The sequence below is a fragment of the Dendrobates tinctorius genome, unplaced genomic scaffold (genome assembly GCF_039654945.1).
Source record: "Dendrobates tinctorius isolate UK_male_01 unplaced genomic scaffold, ASM3965494v1 ptg000083l, whole genome shotgun sequence".
Lineage (NCBI taxonomy): Eukaryota > Metazoa > Chordata > Amphibia > Anura > Dendrobatidae > Dendrobates > Dendrobates tinctorius.
The window spans coordinates 38172655-38184848 of NW_027361751.1; the positions used below are offsets into that span (position 1 = coordinate 38172655).

The 12194-nt window shown below is 41.6% G+C and overlaps 1 protein-coding gene across 4 annotated transcripts in view; it reads left to right on the forward strand.

Moving 5' to 3' along the window:
- GHR (growth hormone receptor) overlaps positions 1-10214 on the forward strand; it is a 489978-nt gene extending 479764 nt beyond the window's left edge. For all 4 annotated transcript variants that reach the window (XM_073584315.1, XM_073584318.1, XM_073584314.1 and 1 more), the window contains 5 exons: positions 2567-2745; positions 5124-5271; positions 5464-5554; positions 6291-6360; positions 7802-10214. In XM_073584315.1, the coding sequence (XP_073440416.1) occupies positions 2567-2745; positions 5124-5271; positions 5464-5554; positions 6291-6360; positions 7802-8749 (1436 nt within the window). In that variant the 3' untranslated portion in view covers positions 8750-10214. The remainder of the gene's footprint in view (positions 1-2566; positions 2746-5123; positions 5272-5463; positions 5555-6290; positions 6361-7801) is intronic.
- Positions 10215-12194: the final 1980 nt, after the last annotated feature.

Here is a 12194-nt window from a genome sequence, read left to right on the forward strand (position 1 = left end):
ACCGGTCCTAGTTCCCTGCTTCTTTCATGGTCAGCTGCTGCGTCTCTGGGTCCTGAAGTAGCACCTGATGTCCATCTGGGATCAAGTATAACCACACCATCAGGGGCTCTAGTGAAGAAACAGTTGGTCACTTAGTTACGCCCCTCCATGCTCTCCCCGGACCGTGGCACAGTGGTTCCACAATCACGAGTGTAACATAGCCATTAAAATGTATCAGCCACTGAGGGCTCTCAAATTTTAATATTTATCTATCTATTGACTAACACGGTACAAATATATATTTTTCCTCTATGCTGTGAGACTTCAGGCAAAGGAGCCGTCTGAAAAGCCAGACAAGGCAGAGCTGAGTGGGGAATAGAGCTGGAGTGACAGAGGATTCAGATCTACCATAGTCCTTCAGCTCATTTGAATATAAATTCTACAGAACGGACTGGCCATGTAAAGGTATTGCTGGACTTGTCTTTTAACCCCTTTCTGATGTTGGGCATAATAGTACGCCCACGTCAGACACCCTCCCTTTGATGTGGGCTCCGGCGGTGAGCCCACATCTTTCCCGGGACATGTCAGCTGTTTTGGAATAGTAATCCACCCGTTGCTATTAACCCGTTAAATGCCGCTGTCAAACTCTGACAGCAGCATTTTACGCGTGCTTCCGGCCATCGGGCTGGAAATCCGCCCACACAGTGACCCCCGTCTCGTGATCATGGGTCACCGGTGGGTTGGCATGACAACCTGAGGTCTCCTGGAGATCTCTATGGTTTTCACTGTTGGCTTGCTGTGAGCGCCACCCAGTGGACGGCGCTCATAGCAAGTGAGTAATTCTACTACATGGAGGCGATATGATCATCGCCTGTATGTAGCCGATCGGGTGTGGCAGCTTCTAGTCTCCTATGGAGGCTATTGAAGCATGGCAAAAGTTTAAAAAAATAAATAAAACAATTAAAAAAATCAAACATACACATATTTGGTATCGCCGCGTTCAGAATCGCCCAATTTATCAATAAAAAAAAGGATTAACCTGATCGCTAAACGGCATAGCGAGAAAAAAAGTCAAACCTCCAGAATTACGTTTATTTGGTCGCCAAGACATTGCATTAAAATGCAATAATGGGCGATCAAAAGATCGTGTCTGCACCAAAATGGTATCATTAAAAATGTCAGCTCGGCACGCAAAAAATAAGCTCTCACCCAACCTGAGATAATGAAAAATGGAGACGTTATGAGTCTCGTAAAATGGCACAATTTTTATATTTTTTTTTAGCAAAGTTTGGAATTTTTTTCACCACTTATACTCAAAAGAACCTAGACATGTTTGATGTCTATGAACTGGTAATGACCTGGAGAATCATAATGGCAGGTCAGTTTTAACATTTCGAGAACCTAGTAAAAAGCCAAACAAAAAACAAGTGTGGGATTGCATTTTCTTTTGCAATTTCACTGTACTTGGAATTTTTTTCCCATTTTCTAGTACACAGCATGGTAAAACCAATGGTGTCATTGAAAAGTTACAACTCGACCGGCAAAAAAAAAAAAAGCCCTCATACGGCCATATTGATGGAAAAATAAAAAAGTTATGGCTCTGAGAAGAAGGGGAGCAAAAAAAAAAAACGGAAACGGGCAAAACCGAAAATACCTCTGGTCATGAAGGGGTTAAAGAGCTACATGCACCTATAGATACTGTGTGGGAGGGTGAAATCCTGCTCACAGATTCCCTTTAATTTCTTTTTTTTTTGTAAAAGCAGTTACTGTGACTTATTAGAAGGGTCCTAACTTCATCTATATTTGTATAGGGTAAAAACTGTCTAGAAGACTGACCTCACATCACTTCATAAAAACTATTCGCTGAACAACCCACAAATTAAGATTTTTAAGGCTGCTAGCTTCTAGCCCATGTAAATAGATAGGAAATGGGAAAGGTGAAATCCTACTGACAGATTCCCTTATAGCCCCCCTTCAAATAAGAAAGTGTCATAAATTTTGAGCCTATTTATATTTAAAGCACCACTCCAGTGTTTTTTTTATCGCAGCGCTGTAGTGGTGCTAGTAATGTCTTGACATTATACTTAATATCCGCTGTCTTCAGCTCTTCCCAGAGCCGCTCTCGTCTCGCCCTGCCATCTTGTGACTGTAACTTGTGACTGATCAAAAGTAATGGTCACAAGTTCTCAGTATAAGTCTATGAGAGCCATAGACTGGCATCGAAAAGTGACCTGCTGCTCGCGCAGTAAATGCTGGAGCGATCCATCAGGTCACAACCCACTGGAGACCGACCGGAGCGGCGGTGATAAAAGGTGAAGACGGGGGCTGGTGAGTATAAGACCGGGGACAGGGAGCTTAGATTAGAAGCACCACCCATCACTGCAATAAAAAAAAAACAGGAGTGGTGTGATTTTTTTTTTTTTACTTTTTCTTGTTTTATTTGTACTGAAACTGTAAAATTTAATGCAATATCTGGCAAAAATCACCAATCAGAAATGCCTTGATAAATGCAAGTGACAGGAGTTGCTGCCATCTGTCGGGAATGCTCTGCAGAATACTTATGCGAACTTCCATTGTGTTTTGTCAGTGAGACCGGACCCTCCAATTGCACTGAACTGGACCCTTCTCAACATCAGTGCCACCCGATTACGCATGGATATTGAGCTAAGGTGGGACCCTCCAGCGTCGGCAGATGTCAAAAGTGGATGGATAACACTGGAATACGAGATCCAACTAAAAGTGATCAATGAAACCCAGTGGAAGTCGGTAAGAATTGGCTCTTGTCTGTGTGCATTTTACGGTGAGGATACCTATAAGTAAAGTTTCATGTAATTGTCTGTATTATGGAATGGTTCAAAGGCTCAAAAGGGCATCATGAACATAGCTGTACCGAGGCACATGGAGTCCCCGTGGCTGCGTAGTACAGAGATTCAGGACTTCTGCTTGCCACCATACACTTTCTGGCACGTGGAAACTTTAGTTTATTAAAATTCTCACTGCACTATAGTTATTTTCCATTCCTCTGTGTTTCGCATGCACATCCATGGCCCTCATGGGCGTAACTTTCTTAGAGAAAAAGTATTGGCCATAGTATCTAGAATGTAAAACCTCTAGGGGGAGGATATCTCTGCAATAAGGCTTACGTATAAATGAGTCCTTCATATGAAAACTATATGCCTAAGCCGTGATAGGATAGGTGCTTGTATGCAAGAAATCTGAAATAGTTACAGGTGAAGACCAATAGTCATACCAGCGATTGTCCAGGAGCGTCACTATTCAGGAAACCACTCCGAGGGGCAACAGCACGTACATATTTCTCAGGATAGGTGATAAATGTATCACGCTTGTCTGACTGCTCCTTTGCCTGAAGTCACCCAACACAGAGCCTGTCATTCAAGGAGGGTAGATGATAAATGTATGATCACCTGCAGGTCAGTCCACTGGGGCCTCATAAAATCATGAGGACAGCGCTCCCAAACCCTTGTTCTCAAGGGAAATCTTGGCACCAGAGATCATACATTTAGCATGAAGACCCTCCGCCCCAATACGTTTATTATCTATTCTGCAGCTAAGTGATACATATTGTTTATGGGACACCCCCTTTAGCTGGAATTGGAGATCATGGGTTCACAATATTCAGACCACCATTCTGTAATTGATGACACTAACCATTATATCGAGAGGGGTGCCCAACCAGGTCCAATGGATCAGCCGCAATTAGCTGGCAAAAGTGCGGGACAGTTCCACAGGAAAAGTGGAATAAGACCAGGCACCACTTGACTTCAATGTGTAAGCACACAATGCCAGGTTACTCAGTCCCACCAAGAGGGAGAGAGATCTGTTTGTACAAACATCCATTTCTTGCCTGTAGAACACTCCACATCTTCACCGAGTCCTCAGATGGAGATGGACTTTATCTCTGTAGCCCTTTTGTTTCATGAGGTGACCATTATAGAAGACCTGCCAGCTAACCTGGCATGCTGAGGAAGCTTTCATAAGGACTTTCCTGTGATACTGTAGACGGTCTGCACAGATTATCCAGTATTCATATATGTTCCCATAAATTGTGCACGTTCCTTTGTGCTCTCAGCTACTAGTATTCTCATATGGTGTCCGCGATGGAAATGCTCATTTACCCTGAGTCCTTTCTAACTCTGGTCATTGAGACACGATCACCATCGTCTCTAGAATTAGATGTTTAGGAGTGCCTTCCTACGTACAGTAAGTGATTCCACCGGAAGCCATTTTTTTTATGAGTACTCGTATTGGTGTGGGGGGGCAGGTCCATAGAAATCAGAGCTTCCCGACCAATTTTGGTACGACTACCAAATTTTGTGATTGTTCCCCCTAAGGCCACATAAGATTTCAATGGGTATTCTGATTCGAGACATATATCTAAAGTGCTATAAATGTCATAATCTAATAAGTGGGGGTTGATTTCCAGAACTTCTACTACTGTAGACAAAGAGGGGCTTCTGCTCTTGTCATCTTGACTTCTTTTTTTTCTCAAGTGCTTAAGTTTTTACCATAACCAGATTTCCCGCATCATGTTCCCACATGCTTTATGCATCCATTAGCCCTCTGTGTCTGTACTGTTACACACTTAACATTATGGCTGGTCCATACAATCAGGGCAACTGTTACCACCCACCTTTCGTGTCTACCTCTTTCCTCATAGACTGTAAGCTTGCGAGCAGGGCCCTCACTCTTCTTGGTATCTGTTATGATCTATGTAATTATTGTTATGCTGTAATGTCTATTGTCTGTACAAATCCCCTCTGAAATGTAAAGTGCTGCGGAATATGTCAGCGCTATAAAAATAAAATTTATTATTATAATAGAGATTAAGATGGCCGTATAATGAGAGCAGCTTTCCCATATTTTATGAGAGTTTCTGAATACAAGAAGTCCAAGATGGTTGCGGCCACACAAAATGATATTGGGGGCTGCACAGATTAGTATTGGGGTGGCACAGAATGACTTTGGAGGTGGCATGGAATGGCATTGGAGGCCGCACAAAGTGGCATCACGTGGCACCCAGGCCGCAGCATGTGGACCCCTGACATTTATGTTGCAGTACATCTTATATGAGTAAACGCAAATAAGAGCAGCCTGGTGATTACTCCATGGTTTGTGTGTTTCAGTATGATGTTGTGACAACCACAAATTCACCCGTCTATGGCCTGAAAATAGGGAAGGAGTATCTGATCAGAGTCCGATGCCGACAAAAAGGGAATGAGAACTTTGGAGAGTTCAGCGATGAGTTATTGGTTCCTGCTAAAGCATCTATAGGTATGTATCCGCCAAAAGCATGTGTCATCCATCAAAACTGGACGATCCACATGGTCAAAAGGAAATAATAATAACCTTTGCACAGTGCTGGCATAATCTGCAGGGCTTTCCAGTCTCGGGAACAGTTCACATAAAGAAATGCCATAAATGAAATCAAATCATAGCTTCTATAATGTTGTGTTTTTCTTACAGATCCAGAATTTCCATGGCCCCTTTTTCTTATCATTGGAATATTTGCAGTCCTGATGGTCTTGGCTTTTATTTTGTTCTGTAAAAAGAAAAGGTAATTTTATGTTGTTGTTTTTTTAACTGACTTAATAAGAGCTTCCACAATGTAAAGGCCAATACATAGGCCCCGATTCATCAAGACCTGCGAGAAAATTCGGAGTGTGTACGAGTCAGATGCCCGTAATACATTAAGAGGTGCCCACCTCTTAATGAATCAGGAGCATCTGACGAGCACCTACGTCTGCCTCGCCAGAAATCTTACTCTAGTCACTGACTGGAGTAAGATTTTTGGCATAAGGAACGCCGCTGTTCATCATGAATTAGTGGAGCTTTGGTGTCATGCCCCCGCTGTGGCCCCGTCCCACCCCAACTCCTCTCATTTTGGTGAAAACGCCAAAAGTTCACAACATTTTAGCACAGCTTTGAGCTGCGCCAAGATTTTTCAGCTTTTTCAAGCAGTTTACATCAGAATTCTAGCAAAATTGTTTTGCTGAATGGCACCATGTTCATTACATACAGCAGACTGACATATTGAGGGTAGGCAGAGGGATAGGCGGTGACATTGCGTGAGGTTCTTGATGTGTGAGGAGGTCCCAAAGCCCCCCCTCTGTGACATAAGACACTAGTATTATACCTTATGTGCCCCACTGTTGATGAGGTTCCTGTTAAACATTTTTGCACTGTGCTCCTTTCTTTTGTCGATTTGACTTTGGAACAATTTATAGGAAATAATTTCTTATAAAATCTATTAAGTAGCATATATTAACTTTGGCTCTTTCTATACAATGAAGGCTGAAGATGCTGATTCTTCCTCCAGTGCCTGTTCCAAAGATTAAAGGGATTGATCCTATTCTATTACAAGTAAGGACAGCGTTTTGATTTTAATTAACTTTTAGTGAATCTATATTTGAGAAGGAATTATATTTAAAAAATATTATTTGCAAAAAATTTGTTATTTATTATATGAACTGCAATATGCTACTGATCGGTGGGGTGTCCGAGGATTTATTCCCCATCTGCACAGCACTCTAAAGTAAGTCTATACATCCATGCACCGCTCTCACAGAGAGGTTTAAAGACCCATAAATCCTCTATTGAGTCCATATACTGAATGCTCCCACTGGAGCTGCACATCTCAGAGCATTGTTTGTGCGATTGATAGAGGTCTAAAAACTCGGCCTCCTCCCCACTCCCACCACCAATCAGCGGCACTTTGGAGACCATATAATACAAAAAATCTTTTAAAAATTATTGGTACCTTTATGTTCGGTCTTTAATTAAACATGGCGGAATAATATTTCCTATTTGATTTTGGCTAGCTATACCATTGGTAAACAGAAGTATGCTACAAATTTATCTATTCGAAGAAAAGCTGGAAATCAGGGGACTGGGAATTGCTCACCTGATGGAGTCATGTAAAACACAACAAGCCAAACAGCTTGGAAATGCTGGCTGCTGCAGAGCTGCAAGTTAATCTGAGGAGAAGAAACAATGAAGCGATGGGGTTCACTGTGCTGCCGAAGCTACCATTAGATGAAACCCCGAGACCAAGGAGATTTCTGTACAGTTTATTGTCAACATGTTTCAAAGTCAACAAACTTCTTCATCAGGACATCTTCCTTGGTCTCCTGGTCTCATCTACTGGCATCTTCGGCAGCTCAGTGAACTCCATATCTCCATTGTTTATTCACCGCAAATTTATTTATAGATGACTCAAAGAACAGTCAAAAAGACATAAATATATATGGGATAATACCCTCTACTGTAATATTATTAGTAACGAGGTCAAGCCTCAAGCTGGGGTCTCCAAACTCCAAGGTGATTCCTAATCTTCTTCTGGGATATACCGGTATTCCATCTTTTTCTGATTAGTGGATAATATATGACTGCCGGGAAGTCACCGATCCTGAGAATGAAGTCTGAATTGAGGTGTGCTGCAGTTTTCTGCACAGGTACCGTGACTGCTAACACCGATGTGGGTCGAGACACTGAATAGGTTGCAGTTCGACACTATGGACCCTCCAAGCTCTAAATTGGTGAAGACCCAGGCAGCTAGATTTCCAGGGATCAGAAAGTGATGACTTATACCACTGTTATGACCTTGTTAGATGATCACTTGTGAGCCAAAGGATCAGGATTTCTTGACTTGTGAAAGTGCTTTTTCTGGAAATGGCACCAATTGAACCAGTATTGTTTCATTAGCAGTAAAAGTATTAGTCGTAATGTTGGAAATTGTAAATGTCGTACTCGTCTTTTGTCTCATCACTTGAGTATTCATAGTGTGTTTCTGCGTTTTAAACAGAAAGGAAAATTGGATGAAGTCAGCTCAATACTTGCCAGTCATGACAGCTACAAGCAACAGCTGTGCATGGATGATCCTTGGGTTGAGTTTATTGAGCTTGACCTTGATGACCAAGAAGAGAAGAACGAAGGCACTGATACTGACCGGCTGTTAGCAGAAGAATACCCTAAGGCCCATAGTTGTCTGGGTGCTAAGGATGATGACTCTGGCCGTGCCAGCTGTTGTGAACCAGATATTCCTGAAACAGATTTTGGAAACAGTGATATAAGCGATGAAACCTCAGATACTGGACAGTGTCAGAATTCAAAAGATAACCAAGCAGATCTCCTGTGCCTTAGTGAGAAATCAAATAAAAGAGATGTGCCTACAAGTTCCCAAATGCCAAATACAGGAAACATGAGCACAAGACCAGAAGAAAATAAAATTTGCCCATTACTTGCTAACGAGATGAATGCCGCAGCTACAACTCAATTAAGCAGCATCAGTTTGAAGCCAAGCATGGATTTTTATGCTCTTGTAAGTGATATTACACCAGCTGGAAGACTTCTCCTTTCACCAGGGCAGAGAATGAAGATGGAGAACGAAGACTGCAGTGAACCAGCCATCCAACAGCCAAGAAACCTCAACGTGGACAATTCTTATGTATGTGATACAGCAGTGATGGCGTTCTGTCCTGTGAATTTCCCAGTAGAGGCCTCACAAAGTGTTCAGCCGAGTCCAACCATGGATAGCTACTTCAGCCCAGAAAGCCTTACAGCTGCCACCATGATCTCTCGCGCCATAGAAAAAGCTCAGAGTTATGAGACACCGGTGGCTGACTATACCTCTGTCCACATTGTAAACTCACCGCAAAACCTTGTGCTTAACACTACTGCTCCGCCAGGCAAGGAATTTCTACAACCATGTGGCTACATGTCCACAGATCAAGTGAACAAAGTGATGCCATAATACATTTTTATTTTGGAGTTGCAGAGCATGGGCTTGTAAGGTTCAACCAAAAAGTAAAAAAAAAACATTGCCTACAAGCTTTTTAATTGTGTTTATCTTGTAAAGCTTAAGCTAATATATTCAGTGTAAAAAAAAAATGCCAAAATGTTTATCAAATTATTTCATTTATGTAATGAATTGTAGCATAGGGTAGTTTGTTCATAGCTACTTCTCAACCGTCACCTTGGGACACTATCCACATTGCATCCATCGATCCAACCTTTACGCGCCATCATTATTTAGTGGTGTAGGTCCGCCTGGTTCGAGTCATTATGTCGGATGTTACTTTTTACATTGAAGGAGAGAGTAAACTTGAGATCAGATCTAGTTTTTCAAAGGGTCTTTGGTGGATTGTAATCTGTTAGGACCCGATGTAGACATGCAGATTGTCAGTATAGGTGAAAATAATGAAAAAAGGCCAAAAATTATCACCTTTAGGGTTTGTCAAAGATGTATGAAGTAGGTGAGAGTTTTATTAAAAACTCATTCAAGTTCTCTTTCACCCGCTCTTTAGTCCTAGCCCTGTAATTAATTAACCAGGTCAAGGCAAAGTGGTTTGTTGGCAGCCAATGCTTCTTCAGTTCCGCCCCTGAGGAACTTTCCTTAGTAGTGAAGCTGTAATGTTGGTTGTAGATGCTATGGAAGTTGAAAATAACTAAGTGAATTGTTTTTTAGAGCATAAGGGGTGCCAGAATTTCTTCATCTTTGGTCCTACTCCACTATCATATTGTAATTTAGATGGTTTGCCAATGCAAGCTCCTGGGCTTTTTTGGACTTGGCTCTTATTAAGCAGCCAGTCCAGTTGACGGCCCTATGCAATACAGACCCAACAAGCAACCCTTAATTGTTGACAAGTAAATATCCCATAGCATGCGAATGGGTTATTAATTAAACTACATGGTGGTAGACCTGGTTAGAAAATGATGTTTGAGTTGATAAATTGTAATCGTAAGCATGAATTACCGCATATAACGCATGCTGTATTCTAACATTCTGCCAGCATTGCTGTTTAGACAATGTGACTCAGTGAATGCAAATCCCAAATGTTTTTTTACAGAGTATATTTTTACATCCAGATCCTAAAACATGAAATCACTGTGTGGTGTATATATACAGAATCAAAGGATTATATAGAAATTCATTGTATACAATATTTTCCTACAGTATAGAAAGATTTAATATGTGAAGCAGACCCTCGATATGCCTCTAATCTAGCATGTAGCAATTTCGTGGCCCATTTTATTTCTCTCTGGGCGGCTTTCTTTGACCTGCCAGATATTGATTAACTCTTGTCATGATGCCAACCATGCAGAAAATGTATCTAGAAATGTATTGTTATACAAGAAAAGGGGCAGGTCCGCCTCTGCAACCATTTTATTATCGCTCCGATTCATCCAAAATAAAAACTGATGCCGATTTTCAATTATCATTGATTAAAAATCTCTTACCATTTTAGGTATACAGCTCCACTGCAAACCTATGTGTCTGCAGAGTTACAGACTAATTATAAACTCTACGCTGAGTGATCCTGCAGACAATTCTCCCTTCCACGTGTTGCCTCTTTTTTTTCTAGCTGAATGTAAACAGGATTATGACTGCAGGATGAGACTACACACAGGGTTTGGTTCTGATTTCATCCCCTTCCAGTTACTACATAGACGTCAGTTATACGAATGCTAACATTGATAACGTCGCCAAATCATGTTCATTTTTCGGGTGGTTTAGCTTGGAAGCTGCCAGCTCTCGAAAGTGTAGAGCACAGATTCCATAGACTCTACCACTGGGAAAACATCTGAGAAGACGCCTTCAAAGACGCTTCAGGAAAACGAGTGCTGGTGTCTTAAAGGGAATCTGTCACCTATTTTTTTCGATTATCAGCTGCCGGCACCACCATTAGGGGCTTATCTACAGCATTCTGTAATGATGTAGATAAGCCCCCGGTGTAACCTGAAAGAGAAGAAAAATGAGTTATATTATACTCACCCAGGGGTGGTTCGGGTCCGGTTTTGGTCCGATGGGTGTCGCGGTCCAGCGCCTCCCATCTTCTAGCGGTGACGTCCTCTTCTTTGCTTCCCGTCGCGACTCCTGCGCAGGCGCACTGCTCTGTCCTGTTGAGGGCAGAGCAGAGTCCTGCAGTGCACAGGCGCCAGACCTCTCTGACCTTTCCCGGCGCCTGCGCACTGCAGTAGGCCGGGAATATAATATAACTCGTTTTTCTTCTCTTCCAGGTTACATCGGGGGCTTATCTACAGCATTACAGAATGCTGTAGATAAGCCCCTGATGGCGGTGCGGGCAGCTGATACTCGAAAATTGGGGTGACAGATTCCCTTTAAAGATGTTGTGGAAACATACCCTTAGGCTATGCGCAGACAAAAATTTTTAAGGCTCTCCAATACTTTAAGGTTTTCATTCAGAAACCGCTTCAAGAGACACTTCTTCTTTGGGAGTTTTTTCAAGAATCATTCTTTTGCTGAAAGGGTTTTGAAAGTTTTTTCCTGTAATGTTGTTTGCAGTCTTTTGATGTGACAGTCCATAGTTTGGAGAGGCTTCCACTACAAAGAAGTGACATTTACTTTCCTCTTTCAACCTGGCGTTTTTCAAAACTTTTTCAAGGACAAAACTTTTTATGTGAATAGCAAAGTGAATTTCCTACAGACATGAATAGGAAGAGTTTTTTTTCCCCAAGCTTTTTTGAAGCGGATGTTGAGGAGAATTTTGGAAAGGGTTCGCTCCAATAAATTCTGTGTGCACAAAGCCTTGAACCTCATGAAAATTAAACAGCTGAGCCGTGGCCACTCTATAAAATCCCGACCCAACCTTTATATGTATCTTTCATATAGGATAGTTAATGCCATGACTGTTCAGTGCTATGGCCTCAGACAGCAGAGATTAGACTTCATTTTCTCCCTGCTCCTAAACCTTCCGTTTCGCACCAGCATATGTTTACAAGGGTATATACTAGTACTTTAGCACCATGGCTTTATTTCAATATGTACTTTTCTCATGACAGGTTCCATTTACTATATTAAACTGGAAAAATTAGTTCCTTTATTTTTACAGCTCTTCATAATGTAGTGTATGAGTGTATGACTCTCTTGCAGATAAAAATGGCTAGTAAGATTTTTAAGCAGAAAAGAATGAGTTGCGGGGTTACACACAACTAAAAAAAGTACACTTCTGTGATAAAAAAAAACTGAAATGCTGACATTTACCTCAGAATTCTGCGTTGGCTTCGATCTCTCACTTTTTATCTCAAATTTAAGGTTTTTTTACATGGCCCTAGGACTCTTACTTACATGGGATTATAATGTATGTTTTAACCTTAAAATATTCTTGTCCTTTAATAGAAAACTTGTAGAAAAGCATGGCTCACAACCAGCTAAATCCGTTTTAGTGTACATACCA